Raw genomic sequence first — 26487 nt, 5'->3', positions numbered from 1 at the left:
GTAAGCATCGCTCCCAGCTCGAATTTCAGCTAATCCCTCGCGCGCATGCGCGCGTAATAGCCGTGTCGTGAAGAATGGATGACACGAGGAACAAACGCTGCTGTAGATTTGAACCAACACAACTTGCTCGGTCTGAACACGCACGGATAATTCCCACGAAGAAAAATCGTCAGAGCTCCCAAGATGTCTTCAAAGACTGAGCAAGTACAAAGGTGAAAACCACTCCCAACTTGGCAACGTGAGGCTGCAAGAGAACAAAAACACCTTCTCTCTCACCAATCCACCGGTAGAGCAATAAAGAGTCACGCACACCTTCCCATGAAAAATTCAATCGATACTCACAGGTCCTTGTCCTTTGCCATTGGATGGATGGTGAAATGAGGGCACAGCAGACAGCAGAAGTTTGCCCTCACCTGAAGCACAACAGACCGTTCCCAAAATAAATCAGGGAATAGAAATCCAAGATCTGGAACAAAGCACATCAGAGAGTAGTGGCAAACACAGGAAAGCGAGACAATTACTGCAGTGTTACAGCAGCATTGGACGATGTATAGAAATCCACCGTGCAGGTAAAGCTGAATTTTTGTACAGTTGAAAAATAGAAGATCTTGATAAAAGAGGGTAAATTCGATAAAATTTTAGATTTGATAGTAGATTCTCGTGGGTTCTGCTGTGTAGTCAACTCGTCGCCAAATTTCTGTAGTAATTCACTCAGGAACCAGTTGAAGTAAAGTGAATTTATTGAAGTTACAAGACTACACAGCTCTTGAACTGCCAACCATCTTCAGCATCAGTCAGTATCTCCAGTTGAATTATAACATTCTAACAGTGACATCATGAGCTGACATCACACACACACACATAACTAGAAGCAGGAGAGTAACTCAGGCTTACTTAGCATTGACTACAGGATATGTTTGATTATAAATCTGCTCTAATACACGCCTAGTGCACACGTCTAATTTGCATATAGTTTGTTTGAAATAAGACAATGGCAGTTGCGTCATAAGCGATTCATAAATCCTTGTTTTCTTCAGGGTTTTAGTAGCATGAGGAGTTCCAGGCTGGTACCATTCTAAGATGGCGATCACGTTTGGTTGCTTCCGAACTACTTGCCAGTCCTGTCTTTTTCCACGTACAAGGCACGAACATATTTAGAGAATGCAGTGCCTTTGGTCGAGATTCTGCGCAGGCGTACTCGCCCTTTAAGAGTAAGTTGCAGAAAACACCACTTGACTAAACAAATGGGGGTGGTGAATAACCAGCGATTTGATAACAATAAATAGATATTCTTATTAACAAAGTTAGGTCTTACTAAAACGCGGCCGTTTATGCTGCTCCAGAGACCACGCCGGCGCTATCGACGTGCTTTGTATTTTAGTCTGATTGACGTATATCCTTTCCCAGCGCCCCCTTTTGGAGCTATTGCAGATGGTATCGTCGCTATGTCAGCATGGCTGCCGCGGCTGTCAACAACAGGGCCGGTGGCGGCTGTGGAGCCGGGATGGAAGGTGGTAGCGGTGGGAAACATAACAGGGGCGCTGTGAAGGTAAGGCGCAGGTCATGTCTTGCAGAAGGCCACGATATTTTATGCGAAACGGGCAGAGGCACTGTGACGCAAAGGCCCCTCTCAAGGGATATGTTTGTATGCAACCCATAGCTCAAAGTGCCGGGTTGCACTTGCTCCCAGTTAGTCACTGGCTGACGGGTATGGATGCTCGCTTATAATTGTCCCTATATTTCTTTAACGTAAAAGAAATGTTACACAGAATGTCCCGTTATGATAGTAAAAAATAAAAGTTGACTTATAGGTTTTAAAATAGAAGGAAGGCGAGCAATCTACTTGTAATAAAAACGCAATGAATACAACGAGGTGGCTGGTGGTTGTAATCGAATCGGTGCCCCAAACGTTTTCGTCATCTATCTTTAATTGCAAAGAAAAATAGCCGTTGGTTTAAAATAGCTTCCTGACGCAGATAGCTTGTTTAGATGCACAGTACGTAGTGGAAGGTCTTTATTCCCGTTATTAATCTAAGATAGGAAATGCCTATGTCCTTAGAGTGAAAATAAAAAGTAAGATGCCCTCTAAACTTTTCAGAACTTACTGAAAGAAGAATGTGAAATATTGCCGAGGCGGGCTTTGTGATATTAACTACTGGTGTACATTACAGCAGTAATGACATAATTAAAGTAATATGCAACTACATTACCCAAATGACAACCGGACGGCTATCGTGCTGGGTGCGTACAATGGACCCATCTAGGATGTTTATTTATTTTTGCTTCCCTATTGTCTGTTATTAATTGAACACACCAGGTGTTATCGTCCCTATGTTTATTATTCCTGTTTGTGAGTTTCTCACATTCCCTCCTTAAATATTAGGATAAAAGCACTCTGCAGGTTGAAACATTTTAATACTTAGAAGCAGAGGCGCAACTAGAGCCAAATTTCCGGGGGGGCTGAGCAAAAATTTCGGGGGGGGCTGAACTTTAAGCAATTGTCAGAGTGGAGCTGCAGGGGCTCTTAAAAGGGGTGAAACAACAGCGAGGCCTCATTAACATGCAAATGGTCATTTAAAGACCTGTGAAGTGCTCGGGTGCGGCTGCTTTTTTGCCCGGGAAGGTGTCTCAACCCGGGCTGTCGCACACGACGGGGGGGGGGGGGGCTGAAGCCCTTTGAGTCCAATGGGTGTTGCGCGCCTGCTTAGAAGACGTATAGGACAAAAAATGGTACGTGTTCAGTGTGTGAGACCCTACTTGGACCAAGCAAATCAAACAGACGGGTTCAGTGGGAGTAACGTGTTTATTTGAGTTGGTGGAAGTCAAAGGCAACGAACACACTGTAACACCTCGTCTCCACAAAAGGAAAACATAAGCGTAATGTAAGCATTTAAAGACACTAATATTAATTTACATCCTTCATCTCTTTACCCAGAGTGTTTTCCTTGAGGCACTTAATCAACTACAGTTCTAAACAAACTTTGGCAATGCCAATATGTCTCGCATTTGCAAGAGTTAGAGCTTTTGGCGTTGTAAATTACAATATCTTTTACCCATGTGTTATGGAGTGCAATTATGTGCGTTGGATTGGGATTGTTAGTTGTGGAACTGTGTGGTGTGGAGTGGATGTGTGTATTGGAATTATATGGCATCGTGTGCTGTGGAATTATGTTGGTGGTAATTAAGTGTTTTTGAGTGTACTGGAATTTTGTGGAGTGGGACTGCGTGTCACGATTGTAATTATGCTGAATTTTATTTTGTGTTGTGTAGTGGTATGCTGTGCAGTTTAATTATGTGGTGTGCTGTTTTTGTGGTATTCTGTGGTGTGGATTAGATGTATGTGGTGTAAATTCGTTGTTGAGTTGAATTATGTGGTTTGTTGCCGAATTATGTGGTGTGGATTGGAAATGTGTAGAGTGGAATTGTGTAACGTGGAACTGTGTGCCATGGAGTGAAATTCTGATTGTAATTATGTGGCATGAGGTGGAGTGTATTTCTGTGGAGTGTTGCTATGTGGCATTTGCTAGTGTCCTATAGTGGAGTCGGAGAAGTAGAGTGTCATAGACTGGATTTTTTGGAGTAAGAGTGTTGTTAAGTGGAGTGGGAGAGTAGCGTTTTGTAGAGGTGAGCAGAGTTCAGTGGCAGAGAGTGTCGTAGAGTGGATTGGAGTGGGTGGGATGGATTGTATTGGAATGGGGTGGATTGGAGTGAGGCGGTTTGAGAGGGGCATTTTTCTTTTTGTGTTGGAGTGGGGCAGATTGTTTTGGAATGGAATGGGGCAGATTGTTTTGGAATGGAGTCGGGTCGACTGGAGTGAGGCAGATTGTTTTGGGGTAGAAAGATTGTAGTGGGGCAGATTGGAGTGTGGCCGATTGTTCTGGATTGGAGTGTGGCAGATTGGAGTGGGCAGAATATTATGCATTGGAGTGGAGCACTTTGGGCCTTCGCTGAACTCTAGTGTTTGCGGCATTATCTAATTAGCAAACGGTCTTTTGCTTGAGTGCCATCTGGAATGCGTGCTAATTTGAAAACACGTCAGCACGAGACAGGTTAATATCTTTGGGCCAGTCCTGCGTGTATCTAAATCTCAATGAGGAGGAAAGATAACTAATATTTACCACACATATATAAACACCTAGAGACTGTAAGGGAAGGCAGAGAGAAGCACTTCAAAGCATATTTTGCGAAAGGATTCATGGTTACATGGATTGTACTGAGCCAAAGCTCTGAAAATGAACGTGTGTGCGTGGAAGTGCTCGCTCAGATGGAGAGACATACTGCAATAAGCAAAAAAACCAAAACAATCTGCCTAGTTATTGCAGTGTTTGTTATAAATTCTGTTATAACAAATATGCACGCTGTAAAAGTCTAGATTCATATCACAAAGAGGTTTCCAAAAGACCAGGTGATTTTATTATATTCATATACATCTAATATACAAAGGGTCCTAGGGCAGATATGCTAAATGAAAAAAGCTGCCAATGTTGTACACACCATCTCTGCATCAAATGTTATAGTCTTGCATTGCTTTTTAAATTCCCAGGCCCAACTCATAACTTTATCATTTTACATCATGACACCGAAATAGCCCACATAGATTCATGGGGCAATATGAAACGACCAAGTGAATGCAGAAACCGACTGGAAATATGTGCTTAGTTCGTCAAGTGTGGCTAGCCAAATATAAAAGAAAATACAAGAGCAAATGAGGCTTCACATATTTCTGCAAGTTTCAATCTGGGCATGTAAAGGTGTCTGCTATTTTATAGCTCAATAAGGGAAATGGAAGACCCAGCAATAATCCAGGGACTCAGACAGATTCTAATGCAGCATAAAACTGGAAAGAGAAATGCTAAATGGAAACATTTTAAAAACAAATTAATAAATGCAAAGGCATTTGGCTAACACGTAAAACAAAGATTTGCAGTAATTGTTAGACTGGTGGGAATGTTAAGAAAGAATAGCAACAAAATAAAAAAAGTCGCATGTTTCACAATTCATTGCTTTACCCTGCCCCCTGTATCACCCGCCAACCCCAAGATGAAAGGAAGCAGACATTTGTTTAGAGCTTGTAAGTTCCGAACCAGTTGGCCTGCGTTTCTGAATGTGAAAGGGGCGCGATAAGATCTCTTTGCAGGCCTTTGTGTGGAGTGTGCTGCATTTTACCATCTCAATGCAGTGCAGGGAGCCTCTTCTACTGCAAGCTGGCCCAGTGGCTTGGATCAAACCCAGCATAGCCAGATAAGAGGGATCTTCAAACGAAACAACTACTACTTATCTGCACTATAGATTACAAATGCTACAGAGATTTCAAGATGTGTAAGGTCAGGCATGGCAGCTCATCTACTCACCAGTTTGTCAATGCAGACTGGTACTAGATACTATACAAGTTTACATAAAATAAATGAATAGGGTATTATTTTACAGTACTGTGCTGGAGCAACGTTAGTATGAATACAGCCTTTTATAGACCATACCATTATCTATCACACCTGCTCAAAAGTGTAAATGAGAAGAGTAAAATCCCCGCATATTCAAATAGTTGCCTCTTTGCTAAGACTGTAACCAGCTATCATTGCACTATTAAAAGCACAGATATCATGCGGACAGCCCTGCGCTATTTCATTAAGATTATGTGAAGTCTGCTGAGACATTCGGACACTGTCACTTATATACGATAAGAGACAAGCTAACGTCTGATACTGTCTTGTTGCATATTTAGCATGCATTTTGAAAAGTACCCTTACTATTCCATTCAAACTATAGCAGAACTCATAGTAATTCTCCACTAATAAAAAAGTAACCGTGCTTAGTTGTTCTAAAACTGTCTCATTTTAGAACGAGATTCCCTGCTGAGAAGAACTGAAACTGTCCAGCTGAAAGTACAGCGATCCTATAGAGAAGCAGAGAATCAGCCCATTAAATACACAATAGCCATGCTGACAAACGCTCTTACAACCACACTTAAAACACAACAACACTGCTAAGAAGTGCCCTATTATCCCAAGTAAAATTTGACTGCCCAGCTAAGAAGTGGAACTACTGCCTATTAGGCCACTTGCAGTTCTGCTTTTTGTGAGCTTTTTCCGTCCGATTTAATGTCTGGGAGCCCCGCTTCAGTGTGCCCATCAATCATGCTGCATTGCAAGCCCAGCTAATAAGTATTTCTACTGTGTAATTTAAGGCAAGGCTGCAATTCTGAGAAATTAATGTTCTATCCCATTAACGTATGGCAGCCTTACTAAGAAGTTAGTGGTTTCATGAAAAGTTTTAAGCTGATAAAATTGCTTCTTGCCCCATACTATCTCAGGAGGGAAAAATGGAGTTCAGAACCCACGTTATTCTATATCCCACCCCTGCTCTTGAGACATCAAACAAGGGAGAGTTCCATTTGAGATAAATCACACAATCACCATACTCCCCACAGCTTTCTACTCATCCCATTAAAATATTTCTGTAAATCCTTGTTAAGGGATGGTCCTGCACACCTAAAACAATATAACCATATTTTGGTTTAAATAGAGCCAATTGAGTTTCTTTAACTTTAGGAAAGGGTTCCAAAGGAATAAAGCATATCCATTTCTATCAGAACAAAACGAGAAATATTCATCACCTCCGTCCATCCAATGATAAAATCCTCATGCAGGTGTTCATCAGAACTTTTAATTGCTTACACCTTTTTTGAAGTTTTTATACAGGGCGCAGTCGGCTAAAAAGGCATTAAAGCTATGTACATGGGCTACAGATTGTATTACATATCTTTTTGCTTAGACATAGAGGAATTAAGTGATTTGGCCAGAAATTTTGAGCCGAGACTGGGACTTGAGCCTAGTTCCACAAAGTTGGCAGCGCATGCTGTTAGTCCAGGTCTCCTCCCCAACTTTTCAAGCACTGTCATTACTCGTAATTCATGCCTACTCTTGTTACGCTCTTAATTCGATTATGCAGTTGGCAAATATAATTAAATGCACTGTAAAGAAAGACCGAGTTACCACGCCAAATAAGACAATAAGGTAAGGGTAGGTCTACTGGACCACTGCACTGTTTAACAGTATTTCATTAATAAGTTAGAAGGTGGCTCTCAAGCATTGCCAACTGTCTGCGAAGACAATAGCAAATGTATTTCCAAAGCTGGTGGATGTCCTTTCAATTTACTGTTATTATTTATTCTGAAACATAACTGTCACAAATTTGAGGGGCGTGGCTAAAGAGCCGATGAGGACGGATTCGTGAGCGCGGAGCGACGCGCCGACCCCGTCATTTATCCTGTGTCGAGAGCTGGTGATCGGGCTCTGAGGACCTGAGACCGTAAACGCTGTCCCAGGGAAGCTCAGGCGGCGGTCCTGGGCAAGACTGGATCCCCGCCGTCGGCTGGGGATCGAGTGAAGTGGAGCGCCCGGTCTGCGCTCACTCAAAATGGCGCCGGCCATGGCGGATCGGAGCTCGCAGCACAGCGAAAGGAAGGAGCAGAGCCGCCCCCCGAGGGTCACGGGGGCATAGAGGAACGCACCCTGTTGTGCCCGCTGGCGCCTCTTACGAGATCCCCGAAGTGCTGGCAAAATGGATGCCGCAGAGGATCATCTGCCGTGGGGCGGTGTAGACGCCGAATAGAGACTCATACAGAGGAGCCGAGACGGGCGGGCAGCGGAGCAATGCGTGTCGGCCCAGGTGAGCGGGGCTTTGAGTGGGGCGTGGCGGCGCCTCCCCTGCCTGGGATCTGGTCCATCATTCCTGCCTGAGCTGCTGGGAGCAGGCCTGACCGTCATCTTGGCCGATCTGACAATGGAGGTAACTGGGACTGAGAGTGAGTGACCACAGCTTCCTGGAGGTGCCTCAAACTGGCCTCCAAGATTGCCACATACAGGGGGACACCGATTGCTGGAGCAGTGTGGCGGAGAGGAGCGCCGCGAGGCTCATGCAGGCGCAAGGCCTATAGGGCTCATTTTGGATTTTGAGGTGAGGAGATTTCTCACCTAGCTTGGGAGAAGGGCTATTTCTGAAGAGCACTACCGCTTGGCAGATGAAATTCTTGCCCTAAAAATTTGGAGGAACAGGGAGGGCACCGGGAAAGGCGATCCCAGATTGGGGGTCTCCCACAGCTCGTGTTACGCACTTGGGACCCTGGCAAATAATTGAGATTGCCAAAGGAGCGGTCGAACAGGAGGTTGCTCGGAGGTTGCAGAGGGATCCCATGGTTGACGGTCGTTCCGTCGGCGGCTACTGAAGACACTGGAAGAGACGGGCCTCGCCCATAGCAGTCACTTTTTGGTGCTCACGACCTAATCTGACAGAGTGCGGGGACTCCCAGGAGGCCATGCTGGTGGTCTGGTGCACTGCAGACTATGGGGAAGCCATGAGGGAAGCAGGGGGGAGCGCCCCCGGAACCAGAGGAAGTGGCATCGGAGCAAGGGCAACAGGATGCTGTGGAACTGCAACCCGAGGGGCTGATGCAGCAGTAAGTAGACCAAATACTGAAAGCCATCACTGACACTAGTGACGCCCTGCAGCAAGACATTGCGCACGTGGCAATAGGGTTGGGCCTCCTTCGAACAGAATACGCTAAACTGACTGATCGGGTGAAGCAGACGGAAGCGGCGCTGGAGGTCCTGGAACCTACCCAGAAGGCACTGGCGCCCTAGATGGGGGATGTCACGCACCGACTACAGGCCCTGGAGCGGAGGGCTGAGGATGCTGAAGGGCGGAACCGAAGGAATAATATAAGGGTGGTGGGTCTATCGGAAGGAGTGGAAGGGGCCAATATGGTTGACTACTTGGGAAAACTGGCTGCGGACTGAGGTTGCCCCTGAGGGCCTGACTCCCTTCTATACCCTGGAGAGAGCACATAGGGTACCAGCTCGGCCGCTAGCACCCGCAAGGCCGCCTAGGCTGGTGGTGGCGCGACTACTTCATTATAAAGACAGAGATCTGCTACTGCACAAGGCTTGCTCATCGGGCCCCTACAAGGTGGACAATAGTTATGTGACACTTTTCCCAGATTACACCCTTGAAGTACAACGCCGTCGAGCTTCGTTCTCAGTGGTCAAGAATGCACTCCGTGACGAAGGGCTACAATACTCCCTGATGTTCCCCGCATACTTGAGGGTAGTCCTGAGGAGGCGTGGACCTGGTTGGAGTCCTATAGAGCAGGCACGGGAGAAGCGGGGTGCAGCATGGGGCCGGCCGTGGACGGATCACGCCCTCGCAGGTCGAGGCGTATCAGACGGTGACGTCCTGGTCCTCAGAGGCCTAAGGTGACTCAAACGGAGATGGGGAGATCAGCAGCGCTGCAGGCTGTGATGGAAATATCCCAGAAAAGGTGTTCATCATCGGTATTAGCCACGGAATCGGAAGTCAGACGAGACTGGCAGAGTAGATGGGGGCTAATAGATACATGGCGCGCGCAGCATCCAGGGGAGTGAGATTATTCTTTTTTTCTATGCGATGCACGAATTACATGTGCGGCTAGATGCTATATTATGCACCCCAGACATACATGCTAAGGTGGGTCATAGTGAATATCTCACAAGAACACTTTCGGATCATAACCCGTTATTGTTGAGGCTCCAGTGGGCCCAGGAGCGGCCCGCGATTCCGGCCTAGAGATTGCGGCCAGAGGCACTGGAAGATCCGATCTTCTGCGAAGCGATTGGGACAGGAATGACTCAATACTTTCTTGAAAATGAGGGCATGGCATCGACGACGGCAATGGAACGGGACGCTTTTAAAGTGGTAGGACGGGGACCGTGTATAACTAATATGGTGGGAGTACGGAAGACATTGTTGCAGGACGTAGAAACAGCAGAGCAGCGCTTGCAAACTGCTGAAAGAGCCCACCCTGAGAACCCAGATGAAGAGGGGGAGGTCTCAGATGCTAGAGAGGCAGTGGCAGTACAAATAGAGAGGCTGCGTTGTTTCGACCATAAGAAATACTTGGCGCGAGCACACACGGAACAAGACAAAGCAAGCACACTGCTGGCCTGGTTGGCCAACCCGGCCCCTCGAGGTACGTCCATACTAGAATTTGCTTCTCCGACGGGAGACTCTGTGTATACCCAACAGGGGATAAATAGGCTGTTTTTAGATTATTATACTGAGTTGTACCGGACCAAGTTGCGGGTTACTGGGGACGCCATATAGGATTTCTTGGCAGATATAGAGCTACCGCATCTAGAAAAGACGCAGGCAGACCTGCTAGGACAGGAGATCACACTAGGTGAAATTCGGAGTGCGGTTAAACAAATGGCACGTAATAAAACACCGGGAATGGACGGGCTGCCAATAGAGTTTTACTCTACTTGCACTGATTTATTGGCCCCCTAAGAGGTTGGCTGTTTTTAATGAGGTGCAGCAGATTGGAGTGCTGCCGCCCTCCACCCGAGAGGCTGTCATTATTCCATTGCTGAAGCCTGGGAAGAGCCCCTCAGGTAAAACAGCTTATCGCCCCTTGTCCATGCTTACATCTGATTATAAAATTCTGAGTAGGATCCTTGCAACTCGACTCCTCCATCATATGGTGCATCTGGTCCACCGAAACCAAGCAGGATTTATCCCAACTCGGAATACTGCCACCAGTGTGCGACGTCTACTTTACATATTGGGGGAGGACTACTGTCCTAATACCTCCGCTGCCGTCCTATCGGTGGATATTGAAAAGGCGTTTGACAGCCTGGAAGGCCATACCTGTTCCAAGTTATGCGCACATTTGGCCTTGGGGAAGCATTTGTGGGGTGGATGGAAATTCTTTACAAATCGGCGACATCTTGGGTTTGAACAGGGACTCTGGTTTCTTCCTCTTGCTCTGTAGGGTGCGGAACGCGGCAAGGGTGCCTGCTCTCTCCTTTGTTATTTGCATTGGCCATTGAGCCGTTAGCAGCACATGCCAGACTGGGACGGCACTATCTTGGGCTCGACTTACGCGGGGTTGCGCAGTATATTTCACTCTATGCCGATGATCTACTTCTATTTCTGGCTAATACAACGGAGGCCCTGGATGGGGCGACGACCCTTCTTTGCGAATTTGGTAGGGTTTCATGGCTTGGGGTGAACTGGGCGAAGATCTGCCTGTTTCCGGTGACCCCGTCCGATGCTGGCTCCACTCATATTCACGGCATTCGGTGGGAATCTCGGTGTTTGGGAATCTCGGTGTTTGACCTATCTCGGAACCAACATCTATCATGCACCTGCTGACCTGTTAGAGGGTAATATAGGCAGAGCTGTGCGAGGGCTTTGGGGTAGCTTAGCATTCTGGGGCATTTTGCCACTCTCGGTGGCCAGACGGGTGGTGCTATTAAAGATCGTAGCGCTTCCCCATTTGTTGTATTACTTTAGGACACTGCCGATCAATTTTTAGACAGCTCCGCTCAATGGTCGGGGGTTTTTTATAGGTGAATGGTAGAAGGCGGGTGGCACTAGATACAATGATTTCCCCGAGGGCTGATGGAGGACTGGCCGTGCCAGACTTTGAGCTATATTATTTTGCGGCTCAACTGCAGTGGCTTACTCAGGCGGCCCTGATGGACGATGGATCCCATGCCATGTATTGTCCGCTATTGTTCTTCAGCAGCAGCTGCGCCTTGGGACGCTTTCTAGTGAGGTGCGGACATTGCAGCTGTGTTGGGACCAGAGCCAGCCCAGAGCTGGAACTGCCCGTCCATATGCCCGGGAGATACCTTTTGGGTATGTGTACCGCCTTCCCACATGGGAGGGATTGGACTGCGCTGTCAGAGAGGGAGACACTGGGAATACAAGTATTGAGCGATTTGTACGAAGATGGTGCCCTGTTGCCCTATCGGGCTTTGCAGGATAGATATGGCCTTCCTCGTGGGGATTTCTTGCTACATTCAACCCTGGTTTCGGCAATACAGCGTCATTGGAGGGAGGGACTACTGGAACAGAGGACGGCTATGGCGTGTCAGTATGTAGTGATGGCAGCGGGGACCTTCAAAGCAATTACATGTTTATACAGGCGCATCATGGGCGAGGGAATAGAGCCACTGAGAGACTTGCAACAGAAATGGGAGGTGGATCTAGGCAAGGAGATCCCTGAGAAGACCTGAGCTCAACTAGTTACGAGAGCGTGGAAAAGCACCAGAAATGCCAGATTCCAACTGGTTCACTTCTTTATACTACACAGGGCATACCTCACTCCTGCTAGGATTAATAAGTATTTTAAAATAGACCCCGCCAAGTGTCCACGTTGTAATCTAGAGGGTGCTGAGTTGGGAGGAAGTGGTTGACCTGCTCTGCGAGATTACGAAGCGACGAGTAGAGCCTGACATGGGTACTTGTTTACTTCACTGGTTTCCACATACGCCCAAAACGAAGGTAACAAGTACGTTTTTAGACTTGGGATTGTTGCTGGCTAAAAGAAATATTACAGCGCACTGGAAGACTGCACAAGGGCCCAACTTTAAGAGGTGGAAAGCGGAATTAATTAAATGGGCAGTGAGTGAAAGTACAGTTCGGCTTCAGCATGCTAAGCGGACTAATAATGATAAGGCACTGGAGACCGCAAGGGCATGAGAGGCCATAGATGTGTCACTGCAAGCGCCAGAGGCAGGTTCAGATGCTAACTTGGTCCTGAAAGCACTGGCGGGGTCGCCCTGAGCCACATGGGCAGTAAGGAACCCCCTACAACAACACTAAATATCCACTGAAATGGAGCGCTTAGAGGTCAGCATGTACAGCATTAACGTTTTTCTGATACGCAACGTTGAGTGAATTTTTGCACTATTTCATAGACTGCCATTAGCTAGGACACACCGGTGGAAGTGGGTGGGCTAGGAGGGGGGGTGCTGGGGAACGGGTCAGCTTATGTATTGTTATATAACTTGGTTAAAATGTCACAGTCACACCTTGGTTACTAGCCACTGATGGACCTCTATTGGATTGTTGTTCGCTATAACGGTATGTGGCTAGCGAGAGCTAGCCTGGAGAATGTATGCATACACTTCACATGATTATGACGATAATGTACAGTGGGACTGATGACCAACGTGGGCTGTTGATATGATGACTACTGAGTACTTTTAATTCTGCATTAACTGCTTGGTGTTGTGATGAAAAATCAAATAAAAACAAGTTAAAAAGAAATAAATAACTGCCACATAAATTTGACTCTGGCAGTTTACCTGACTGTTCTTTTTATGAAAGAAAGCTAGGTTTGGAAGGTGGCGCAAGCAAGACATCATAGAAATGGAACCATGACCTGTGTTAAGTGAAGCTTGTTCTGACACTTCCAAACAGAAAATAAACACGAACAAAGGCAGATTAGCGAGGCCACGCATGCAACAGAGCCTGTGCATGTTAAAGTGGTAAATATTTCATTTGACAATAAAGATTTTGCCTGGCTCTAGTATGCCATCTGTTTCCTTAAGCGACGCAGTACGCAAGCGCTGTTTAGCACATGTTTATTTTTGGGGTGTGTGCCATATAACTGAAGTTAACCTAATGACACAAAAGAATTCGTAACAAGAACGGGATAGTACGTGCCTGCAAAGAGAAGAAACGCATTGTGGCGGAGATCTTTAACAGCTCAAATAATGAGGATTAAAAAAAAAAAAGATTTACAGGGCCATCGGAGCATCAGCGACGTGCGAGAGGTGGTGGGTGATGCACAGGGAGATCAGGTGATCTGCCCCAGCATACAGCGTGGCGGCCGTGAAGCGGGCGCCGTGCTGAATAAAGGCGCCTGTTGTAAGTTTAAAAAAAAGATCAGAAGACACAAAATACAATTGCACAAGTTGAAGAGGACAAATCCTGAGACAATTCTCCATGGGAGTTGACAATTGTGAAAATGGTGGGACAAACATGAAACATTAACCACTTAAAAGCAACACAAAGTTTAAGGACCCTAATCTAAGCCAACCAAAACCTGTGTGGACTGTAAACCCACACAGCATACCTTAAAGACAGAGCATGAAGGCTGCCTAGTCTCGACTTAATGTTTAATTTGCTTCAACTACAGGAATAACTACACCCTCCTATTCACATCCTGGCATTCCTGATGGACAAATTCAAATTTCAAATTTAAGTTTATTATGTTTTGGCTCTCAAAGAGGGCCACATAAAATAAAGACACAATTATACAACAATACTTACAATAAAATCACAGACAAACAGTTGAGAAGAAGATACATCATATACACTGGTCAGACAGTTGACAGATATTTCTCTATATTTCATTCAATAAATATTTAAAAAACCTTTAAGAAAGTTAAAAACTTTAAAACAGAACATTTCATTTGGAGGACAGTAAAGTGCATGAAAAAAAGTGTTTACATTTAAAATTCCTAATTGTAAACAAATAGGTTTCAACCATTTATAACGCAATGGGCGTAAAGCAGGACAGATAAACAGAACGTGATTACGATCCTGTACAGCATTATGACAAAGATTACATATAGGAGATACACCAAACCATTTAGCTAAAAGTTGATTTAGTGGAAGCAAATCTTGTCTTAACAGGTACCATAACCTACGGACTCTGTGGGGGATATTCCATGTGAGGTATTGTTGTGGCAGCTTTAATGTATATGTGTTTAAAAGAAGTTGTCTTTTCGATTTTCCTTGTTGGGCAATCATATCCAATTTATAACTGAGCTCCCAAGATGCATTTTTTAATTTATACTTTAGTTCAGAGGGAGTAAGTAGGAACAGAGTACTTACATCCAACTCTAACAGAATTACTGCTTCTCTAAAGTTTTTTACTAACAGGGAAAACTCATTGAAATTGCCCAGAAGCTAATTTTTTATGGCTTCCCGTAAGGAATCCTTTTTACCTCTAGCTATGCAAGCTACCCACCTTACCAGAGCTATCAGCCCCTGTACCCAACAACTTCGGAGTCCGAACTCCAATCTACATGAGGATACAGAACAAGCTGTATTAATGGAAGTAATTCTTCTTAATATCTTTCCTTCCATTCTATGTAAAAATCCCCAGTGTTTTAACTCTACTAATTCTAACCCATACAATAAAGTTGCAGGGATCTTTGCCCTAAATACCTCCATAAATAGTGTAAGGTGTCTCTTCCCTGTAGCCTTGTACAAGGAGCATAATCCCATACCATGGGCTAATGCTTTACGCAAGTTATGATCTGTATGGAGTTTCTCACTTAAGTTTGCCGAGATTATTTTACCCAAAAAGGTGTAGGTTTTTACCACCTCTAATTTATGTCCGCCTATGGCCCATCCATAATTTACAGACCTACATTTTTTCTTTCCAAAAATACACATGATTTTACTTTTCGAAGCATTAATCTTCATTAAATTTGCTTCTGCAAATTGATTTAATGCACATAAGCGGTTAGACAAGCCCTTCGGAGTTAAATCTAATATGAGGATATCATCTGCATACATTAAAATTGATACAGGAGATCCTCCAATTATCGGGGCTATCCCACCGCACACTGAAATGGAAGAAGGAAGGTCTGCCGTATAGAGAAAACAATATAGGGGCCAATATGCACCCTTGTTTCAGCCCATTAGGTGAGGGAATAGATTGAGACAAACCTCTTTCTCCACCTTGTAATACCTTACACCACGTGTTCGAGTGAAGGGCTTTTACAAGTTCGAGTAAATATAACGGCATCCCTAGAATAGCGAGTTTTCTCCACAGGGTTGGTCGGTCGACCTTATCAAACGCTGTGGAGAAATCAATGAATGCCGCATATATTCCACCACCGCGAACACGTACATATTTATCGACAATCACCTGTAATGCTGTTAAGTTATCAAGTGTACCATGCTCTTTACGAAATCCAGTTTGTTCCAAAGGTAGGATGTCATTCGCTTCCATCCATTCAGAGATTAAAATCAAAAGACATATTTTGCAAAAATTTTCCCTATCGAATCTAAAAGAGCAATTAAACGATAGTTCCCAGGGCTATCCCTCTCTCCTTTTTTGAATATCGGGATTAATATACTTCCCCTCCAAGAATTAGGGACTGATCTCTGTAAAAAGCACGCACGGAATACTGGAAGGAGAATCCTACTCCAGGATATAACGTCTTGCTTTATTATAGACATGGGCAGCTCATCCGGGCCCATAGCTCCGGACGCACTCATACTCTTTATCACCGAAGCGATCGTTTTCTCAGATGGGAGCTCTATATTAGGCTGACTATTTAGGGCTGAATCCCAGCTGTCCCCCTCTACATTATTAGAAGCATACAAACTGGATATAAATGATATCCAGACATTTTCAGCAATAGAGATAGGGATAGGGGAAGTTCTTACCCCACATCCTTTCCCTATTAGGGTCCAGAATTCTCCAGATTTATTAAAGGCCGATGCCTCTCTTAACCTGATCCAGAGAGAATCTTCTTTTTCTCTTTTTAATTTGATTCTAAGTCTAGCTCTCCTTCTTCTTAATAAGGCTATCTTATACTCATTTTCCTTAGTTCTACTAATGAACTGTTGCCTTACGAGTTTATTTATTTCCTTATTTAGGGGTAATAATAAACTAGGAGGGAGATATGGCTTTTTAGGTTTACTTAATTTCCTAGCTCTCATGGTAAGGGTTTCCTTAAGAGTTTCAAAACATGAAAATTCCCTACCCTGCCAATCATCTAGTTCAAGTAAGGTTTGGGCGAGAATATTTTGTACATCTTTCATAGTGGAAGGGTCCCAGAAACACCTTCCAGACTTGCAATGAATAGAAACACCTTTATTAATTATAGACCATGATTCAGTATCTGGGGTTTTTATTGAAACTATTATATTAATCACATTATGATCGCTCAAACAAGATTGAGAGACCACCATGTCCTGAACATAAGAAAATGAATCATAATCCGTAATTACATAGTCCAAGATAGATTCACCCCTAAAGGAATTATGTGTAAACTTAGCCGGAGTGTCAGAGGGCATCCTACCATTTACAATTAACCCCTCTACATAGCTAAGTTCTTCAAGTAATATCTTTCCTCTTTTGTTAGTTTTCATTTTACTAGGAAAGATTGCTTGGGGTATATTGTATGCTTCTTCCTTAAATTTACTTCTAAACATGTCTATACTCGAAGTGGACACTTTACTATTTAGGTCACCCATAAGTAAAATATATGGGGGGTGATCGAGCTCTAGTAGTTGTTTGACATAAGAAAACATTCGCTTCAGAACGGTATTAAAAATCTCTTCAGGTGGTATATATGCATTAAGAATTACAAGAGAGGACTGTCTACCTGTGGACACTAGATTATTAATAGTAATTGATTGAAAAAGATTACTAGTGTCCTTATAATGGGAAAATTGCCATTGTAATGTGTTTGATAAAAAACAGGCTATTCCTCCTTTCGCGTGCCCTTTTTTTGAGGGTGTGGCAGGGGCCTCAAATACAAAATAATTTTTCCCCCCATAAAGAGAATCTTTGCACCATGTTTCCTGAATACATAGCACATCTGCATTCAGAGAGAACAGATAATCAAACTTCTGGGGACAATTATGTAATCCTGCAGCATTCCAGGATCTAATTTTTAATTGACTGTTAAAGATGTAAAAGCGGTCTTAAGTTGTTCGATGGGTTACTGGATAAAACTCCAGGAAGCCAATTCCAGTGTTGATTATCTTCTGTCATGGAAATAAGTAGATTTTCAGGGAGAGAAGGTACCTGAGAGACCATACGCTTTCCTCTAGAAACCCGTATCTTTAGATCTTTATTTTGAATGGTTGGGTCTTCTTGCCCAAATCCCAGCTCAGAAGCTCCTTTTCTAAAGAGCATATGATTTCCATTATTAATAAAGGGCAGCACATCAATCCCTCTACGTTGAAATGATTCCGCTTGTTGGAGGACAAGATTCGCAATTATTTTTGAACAAAATTTTACCCTTGCGCGCGGACCATTATCAAACCCCATTATTGAAACCAAATCAATGTCGCTTGACAAAATAAGTTTTAAACATTCAATGTCCTTGAAGGAATTCAGCAACCATGATCTGTTCATATTAAGGTTTAAATCGAATAAGGGGAGAAAATCCAGTAACAAAGTATCCACACATGGGTTGGAAGTTTTTAGTGTTACAGTAGATGAATTAGTGGTCACATGCGCTAAAGGCCAAAAAGTAGATGCCGATGGGTTAAGTGCTATTTTTTCAATAGGCATATTACTTGTAACTTCATCCCTTGGTTCAAGAGGTTCCATCCCACCAGCCTCAGAACAAAGTGGTCCTCCATCCAAAGTGCTGACACCAGGGGGGCCTTCAGCTAAAGGAACGGTGAGGCCACCAGCAACCTCTATAGATGAAGTCTCCTGTATTAAACTATCTGAAGTTTCTATAACATCAGTTACTTCTGTATTTACATGCTTTTGAAAAATAATTTTCCTCTGTCTTTTCTTCTTATGTTTGCTAACTGGTTTCCTATTTTTCCCTTTAATCTTTCTGCTTTTTTCTATTACTGTCCCAGTAGTCACCACAGTACCTTCAGGTTCTTTTTTTATCCTGGATAAAAATAGGAAAACATTTGCTTCCAGCGGTTGGGTTAACCACTGCCGATTGTTCTTCCTTCAAAATCGGTTCTAATTCTTTCCTCAAAGATGCAGAGATTATGTTATATGTACACTGCAGTGGATTGTATTGTTTTCTGTTGTTTAAAAATGCAAATAAAAAGAATTTAAAAAAAATAAAAAAGATGCAGAGATTGGTAGAGAAGAGGTTGAGGGCTCATGAATATCTACTTTTAATACCAACCCCGCAGGAACATTTTTTCTTAATGCAATGTTACTATCAATAACGTTCTGGACAACAGGTTCGATAGGAAAAATAGACCTGTTCACAGCATTTTTGGCAGTTAATACTTTCAATATTTCAGTAACTGAATCCATAATACAGTCAGTGCTCCCAACGAATTTATTCAATAAACCTAATATGGAGGTCAGCAGATGCTCAAGTGCTATCAGAGAATCAGAAATTGGTTTTTCATTTTTTATATATTCAGGTGCAGTAAGAGAGCAGATACCTGATAGGTTAAATTGAGGAGATTTCAAATCGCTCTGCAGTGAAAAAATATCATTAGATGTCATAGAGGGGGTGCTACTATATAGCCGTAATCCTGAAGGCGTTGCTCCGTTTAAGGAAATACAAGGATCAGGCTGTTTCACAACCCTCTCACCCATATAGCGACCACACAATTCTAGATCAATACTAGACGGAATAGAGATTTATTTTATATCCTCCACCTTCTCTTCTGTGACCTTAGGAGTATTATACTGAAAACCTTTCAAATCTGTCTTCAGTAAGACTGAATTATCTCCTTTAGGAGGACATGCTAGGATGTCTACATCTTTAGTCAGGAGTAAGGTGGGAGAAACTTTTTCCGTAGCTGACCTAGAGTTAGTGTCGAAGGCTGCTTCTAACTGCGGTTCCGTCGTAGTTATTGTCTCATTGTCAGTAGTGACTGGAACTTCCATATGTTTATTCTCTGGATTTTCCCATAATTTAAACAACTGCATCTGTCCCTTCAATTGTAGACTATGTTCAAAATTATTCCTCAGGGGGTTGGACCTAGTTTTAATACATGATCTCCCCCCTAAGACTCTTCCAGAGCGTAGTTTTTTGGCTGTCATTTTGTCTCAAATAAAAAGATAAAAACAAGAACTAATACACAATAAATTAACCAATGATATGCTAAGAATCAACAGTCAATGTATAGTTTATATATGCGACCAGTCAATAGTTGTATCACCCTCACCGTTTTATCGCCTTCAATAGCTGTGGAGAATGTACATGCGGTGAGCAGCAATATGGAAATAACGGGGCTCTGCCCGGCCAACCTCGGCCACAGAGGGCCCGCCCTTTGCCCGGGCTTAGCCCGGCGTCTGCCCGCGCGCGTCCCGCGACGCGGGAGTTGTGCTTGTTTTTATGGGACCTCCGGGCGCGTGATTAGCGTCACCTGCTCCTGGGGCTGGGGATTCTGGGGGCTGAAGTTTTTCTCCTCTCGGCGGCCGCGTAGTCAGCAAAGCGGCGGCGGGAGAAATAAGAGCCAGCAGCAACCACAGGACAAGCAGGGAGAGCAGGTAACTATCTGCAGGGTTCCAATTTTCGTAATCAGCTCAGGGCATTACTGCAGTGCTCAACAACTGATCCTAATTCTATACCCTCACTCTGCTTCCATCAACCAGGCATTCTTACTTTCACTCTTCTTCCTCCTTGCGCCATCACACTTGGCAACAAATCAGAAATTCCACTCTATCACCCCAAAACACAACACTGTCTGTCCACTTTGACAACCTAAACAGACTTGACAAACTTAGAATTACATATGTCCTCAAAACTATGTATAAATCTTGACGCTACTCCAACCGCAAACTTATTGGGATGGCATTTTGTTTCCTCAGGTACCATGTACAAACCTACAACATCTGCACAACATGACTTGGGCTTATAACTCTAGTGGTTATATGCTTGATATCCATAAAAACTGTAGTTTCCGATGCAATGAAGTTCACTCCATTGTCCGTGTCTAATGTTTTGAGAAACATATACTACCATCATAAAGTAATTTATTGAACTCCTATAGTTCAGGCTATTTGTACAGGGTCAAATGCAAAGACAGTCACATGTGATAGGAAGGGTAGCTGTTTTGTGGACTAATACTCAATCATTGTGAGAAATTGGGTTTTTTGTTGAGTGGGGGTGAAAACCCTACTCAAAAAACAGCCACAATCCCTGTCAAAAGGGAATTACAAAAGACTCTAAATTAGTTGGTGCTTAACCCTCTGGTAGCTTGGCACAGAAGGAGTCCAGCTTAACTTGGAGGCAATATGTAAAGCATTTATGCAGCACATACAGTATTAAAGTGGAAACATAACACAAGAAAAAGAAATTCCACACTAATTTAGAATAATAGAGTACATTTTTAAAACGTATGTGACATAAAAATCATACAAATCCAATTAGTAGAACTGGAGCTATGAATTTTTAAAGTTTAAGGAGAAAACTAGTGGCTAAGAGATCAAAGCGCCAACCGCAGACATCTTGTCACATGAGACTGGGTCAAAGTCGAAAAATATAGCAGACGTCAGTGGAGTGTGGGTCAGATACAGTCGGCGCTTACCTTTGGACTTAGAAAAAATATTTGCAAAATGTCTCTTGAGAAGGTGGAAGTTCAGTGGGGCAAGGCTGCAGGCGGTGTCCTAGGAGGAGCTGTGGTCGTCAGGGAGCCGCTTGGTGAAGTCGTGGTGAAGATTTCCACATTCGGATTTAGGGCCTAATTTAGATTTTGGCGGACAGGTTACTATAGCCCAACTGCCGAAAAATAAATCCCATAGGATATAATGGGATATATATATTTTGCCGGGCTGGATATTTATCACCATTATGACTGAGTAACCTAAATCAAGCCCTAATTCTCGGTTTTAGAAGTCAAAAATCTCCAGTGCAACGAGGCTGTAGCTGACGAGGGCTTCACGAGGCTGGGTACCCCTTCTGCCAAGGATCCCTGAACAGGATTTATTGCTGCTGAGAGGAATGCAGTGGGAGCTGCTGCGAAGTCAGGCGGCCTGGCAATTCACCTTGCGCAAATAGATGAGCAGGTTGGTCCTGATCTCTTGGTTCTCAGAGCAGCATTTAGGAAACGTTTTCTAAGTCCCAAGTTTTGGATATTTGCTATCTGGGCACCTTTAGCCGGCTCACAAGGTTTCAGGACTAGGGAAGCACCACGTAGAGGCTTAGGACTCAGTCGAGTTGGGTGCAGGTGCTTGTTCAAGATGGTTGGGGCCTTTTCTGTCCCTGACCAGGAAGGAGGCCAGACAACTAGCCCTGGGAGTCACTCTGGTAGTCCTCGGTCCAAGAAGTGGAATAGATCTCAGGCAGCAGGGTAGGCCTCTGAGGTTTCAAGTCTGACTTCTGGCAATAGAGCAGTTCTTACAGGTGCAGCAAAGCAGTCTTCTGAAGTACACAGCAGGGCACAACAGCAGACACTCCTCTTACAGTCCTTCTGCAGGTCCAGAAAGTGAACTGATGAGTGGGTCTGAGAGTCCTATTTTTATACCTGGTGCCTTCTTTGAAGTAGAAGTTTCTAGAGGATTCCCTTTGAAGTGTTTAAAGTGTCCTGCTTCCCCACCGTGGCTCCAGTCTGGCTGCATGACCAATGAAGTCGTGTAAAGTCTTTCATGTGAATGAAGAGCACAGCTTATTGATTTTCAAGTGGGGCTTTTCCCAGTTCTGTCCCCCTATACTGCCAGTCATGGCCCATCCAGGCACACCTAATCCCTTTATTGTGTGGCAGTCTCAGAGGAATAGCACTTTAGCACTGATTAACAGTGGTAAAGTGCACAGAGTCCTAAGGCTGACAAAAATGAATAAAGAAAAATAGAAGGGTAAAGGTAAAACGTTTAGGGGTGACCGTGCAGAGAGGGCCAAGTCCAACAGTCATGATGTAGCGTTCCTTCAAGAGGTGAAGCTTTAGCTCTTTCTTAAATTGGAGCAGGCTTGGGGCAGTCCCGATGGTTACAGGAGCATCATTCCAGATTCTAGGTGCATAGAGGGAAAAGGGCCATTGCCTTGATTTTTACACCACTTTGTGTCCAAGAGCCACTGGAGATTGTCAGCCAGATAGGGCGCTGGTGATGCAGTTGATTTTGAAGATTATACGGACTGGCTAGAGGAACCAGTGCAGTTCCATGATGGTAGGGTTAATGTGGTCATACTTCTTCAGGCTCTTATTGAGACATGCTGCAGCATGGAGTAAGCCCTTTAGGGTAGGCCATTGTGAAGTCTGGAAGGACGTGGAGCAGGGAATGCCGTCATTCATGTGCAAGAGTTTGAGGGCTTTCAACCACAGTTCAGAAGTCTCTTTCCAGAAGGAATGGTTTCACTTTCTAAATCGGAAACAACTGGTACAAGACTGTCTCGGTTTTGGCAATGTGCTCTTTGAGTGTGAGATCAGTGGTTTGATTGAATCGGAGTGACACCTTGGTGTGAAAGTTTGGGTTTGAATTTATCCAGGTTCATATCATTAAACCAGGTTTGGACTAATGGTTGTTTGTTGTTCTTGGCAAGTAGCAGAAATTCAGTTTTCGTTGTGTTAAGCTTAAGAGGAGATACAGGAACTGTTTGAGGCATTGGGGGTCTGGAGCTTAGGAACCTTTCAAATATGGTTGTGTGTAGTTGGTATATTGGCGGATTTTGATATTTAAAGTTGAATTCAACTCCAAAGAGCTCCAAAAAGAGGTCGACATTGACTAGATTGAGCCACGGAGAACTCCGCAGGTGGTCCAAAACTTCTGTGACCTGGAAATGTTTAAATTAATGAACTGGTTCTGGGTGGATAAGCAGGAGGAAAACCAGTGAAGGACTTTTCAACTGACTCCCATTTGCAACTCCAGAGTGTGAATGAAGGTGAAGTGTTCAAATTTGTTAAAGGCAGTAGAGAGGAATGGTAATGTCAGGAGGCTAGCCTCATCTTTACCTGTGGTCAGGAGAGCGTCATCTGTGATTTTTAAGGTTGGTGTCTTCTTGCTTCTGTGTGGTCTGAAGCCAGATGGTAGTCATGCAGGAGATGGTTAGAGTTGATGTGATCTTGAAGTTGTGCAAATCTGCTTTTTCAATGTTCTTGATGAAGGTTCACATGAGTGATGAGCTGATAGTTGGCGATGTTGTTGCTGTTGTGTGTGTTTCTTCAGGAGTGGGCGGATCTGGTCTGTTTTGAAAGCTTTAGGGAAGATGCCTTGAGTGAACCAAGTGTTGACAGTAGTGAGTAGGGGAAATAGAGCCCCCTCAGAGAGGACTTCGATGAAGGATGATGGTAAAACATCCTCTTCTTTGGCAGTGCCCTTGAGAGCGTTGAGAATTTCAGTGAGACATGGATGTGAAAGGTGACCAATGTGGATACAGTGCATAGCAGGTGGTATCAAAGGAGAAGCAGGTTTGGTGTTGCCAATGTGCTCTTGAATCTTCTGTATTTTTCAGGCAGGGTTTTTTTTACAGTGCTTCATATTCAAAAATTACCTTTTGCTAGTCATGCTAAGGTAATCTGGCATGAATGAACTGTGCTGGTGTCACTTGCATTACTTAGTATCTAGAGGCACACTCCTCACAATTCTTCAGGCACCTGTCCACTTCAGCATGCGTTCCATGCTTCCAAATATAACCATTTAATAATTTCTCAACACCATGCAACCCTTTGTGCACATTAATCACTGGCAACTTGACCCAAGGAACATTCTGCATCCATAAGACTCTTGGTACTAAACCAGCCATTTATTACATGTTCATTCATTTTGCTTAGTAGTTCATCATCCAGTTCTTTCTTTTGACACCTCTATTGCAACACCACACCCTTTATTTCTTTACACTTTCTGCTGTTATGGCTTTTCCCATCATGCTGTTTCTCTTCTGCACCATCCTACCTGGGAAAAGGGATACAAATGTGCAGAGGAATTATTTCTATCTGGAACCTCTAATTGCTCCAGTCTGTACTCCTGTTGTTTATAACTAAGAAACCCTGTGTGCTGTTCCACTTATTGACAGATTTAATTTAGCGGTATAATCTCGAATGACACCGGAGAGTTTTACATCAATTGGAAAGGTTGCTTTAAAGAAAAAAATTGTAATACAACTAGTAAGTATTTTGCTACTATATTACACAAATGTTTAATGCTTCATCTGCATAACTATGAGATTAAATAGCCAATATATGAAATGCTCAAGAATATCATTTGCATTATACAGAAGAGTATTGAGAAAGTGTTTAAAATATCAGTTTCAGCTTTCATTGCTGGGAGGTTACTCTCTAGAGGAAAGCTTCTAGTTAACATCATTATCAATTATTAAACTGAAGTATTCAGGCTTGTACAATGTTAGAAGAGTTTTCTGTTAAATGTATTGTAAGTGCAGTTCCATAGAAGGTAACTCTTCAGCAATATTATTAAAGGGGTACTTTTCAGAAACTTAAATCAGCAATTCATAAACTCTTGACATTTGTGGACCCCCACTAAACGATTATTGGAAGTTTAGGACCCCCGGCCTAAGCAATTTCTATGATCGGAACGTCAAAGGAATATACACCAATCAAATGCTCAAGTATTGAAATAATTTATTTAATTCACAATCAAATATAGAAAAAATTTCACATGATCAATTGTGCTTCTATATTTGTATGCATATGATTTATTTTAATATTAATTTTGTAACATTGTTGTGGAACCCCTGGGTATGCTACGTGAAACCTCAGGGGTCCTCAGACTACAGGTTAAGAACCACTGGCTTAAGGAATGTTAGAACCGGGAAACATAGTTGTCTATAAAGGATAACAGTTGAAGTTGTGCAAACTGATGCTGCTAACAACAGCCTAGCAAAGTAACTTACTATAAAATACTTTGGTGCAAGTGGACTGTATAATTGTGAGACCAGTAATCGTGGTCAGTGGAAGTCATGGGAAACCAAGCTGAGTTTTAAACATTTCAAGAGCACTGATGCACTAACACCAACTGTGGCAGTGTAGCAACTTCTCACTCTGAATGCTACTGCACAAGTAAGTGTGTCTTGCTTGTGTAGTTCTTACAATGGGGAATGGAATGCTACAGCATTGAGACCAACGTCGACAGTCTGGAGGAGTCTTGTGGCTTGGGCAGACTTACCATAGGGGAAAACAGTCTAGTAGTGAGGTACTGGAGTGGGAGGCTCAAAGAACCCCATGGATGGGATTGGTACTCTTGTATTGAGATTCCCATTACTGTGTGTGGTTGCAGCTCGTAACAGTAGTCAGAGGCTTCCAGGGTCACAGCAGGCACATTGTGTATACAGCACAGAGTTCAGGAGACAGCAGGAGGAGAGAAAGGCCACTAACCAACCATGGCTCCTCAGCATTCTTCCCTAATGGCTTCCTTACTCTAGCCCAACTAACTGCAGGTTGTTCTAGGTGCATCCTTGGGCTGGGCAGGAGTCGTAAGCCTTAGCTCACCCTAGTTTGTGAATGTTAGTGCTCTTCATGCCAGTGCAGGGTACAGATGGATTTGAAATCTGTGCTTACTTTAAGGCAATGTCTGTGCTTTTAAAGACACTTTCCCGCCTTGTTCCGTGTTGTAGCATCAGCAAGTCTTTTCCTCATTCTTAAAGTATATTCCCTGCTCTTTGAGTTGAGTCAGCTAAGGTAGCCAATCTATGGTCTGGCCTTCTCAGCACAGTTGTACAAAGCGTCAACCAGTAATCAAAGGTGCACTGTCGCCATAGTATCCACATGGGTTGTAGAAAGAAGCAACTCCGTCCTGCAGCCAGTATGGAGCTGATGCTGAGCTTTTGGTGCTGATTAGGACATGTGAGGCAGGGATGAGCTTGGCTGTGCCGTTGACCATCTTCTTTGTTAAGGTGTTGCACTTTTATGGCCACATGCTGGCCTGCTGGAACTGCCTTCATCCTAGAAAGCTTTCATGCATGGGGGTGTAGCTGGCAAGATGGCCAACCGGCAGAGCGGGAGCTCTCCGCCCGTATCAATAATCATGTATCATCCTGCCACCCCAAGAGACCCGCTGAGACAGCAACTTGCGCAATGGAG

General features: G+C 43.9%; 1 protein-coding gene across 1 annotated transcript in view; it reads left to right on the top strand.

The window, feature by feature from the left end:
• The first annotated feature begins 1200 nt into the window (after window positions 1–1200).
• The window catches only part of TRIM23 (tripartite motif containing 23), a 536318-nt gene continuing 511031 nt past the window's right edge, over window positions 1201–26487 (top strand). Inside the window, exon 1 of the mRNA XM_085631767.1 lies at window positions 1201–1549. Coding sequence (XP_085487893.1) covers window positions 1454–1549 — 96 coding nt within the window. The 5' untranslated portion in view covers window positions 1201–1453. The remainder of the gene's footprint in view (window positions 1550–26487) is intronic.

Source organism: Triturus cristatus, chromosome 2_1 (assembly GCF_964204655.1).
Source record: "Triturus cristatus chromosome 2_1, aTriCri1.1, whole genome shotgun sequence".
Classification (NCBI taxonomy): Eukaryota; Metazoa; Chordata; class Amphibia; order Caudata; family Salamandridae; genus Triturus; species Triturus cristatus.
The sequence above is the reverse complement of the archived record's forward strand: the minus strand, read 5'-3'. Positions and strand labels throughout refer to the sequence as shown.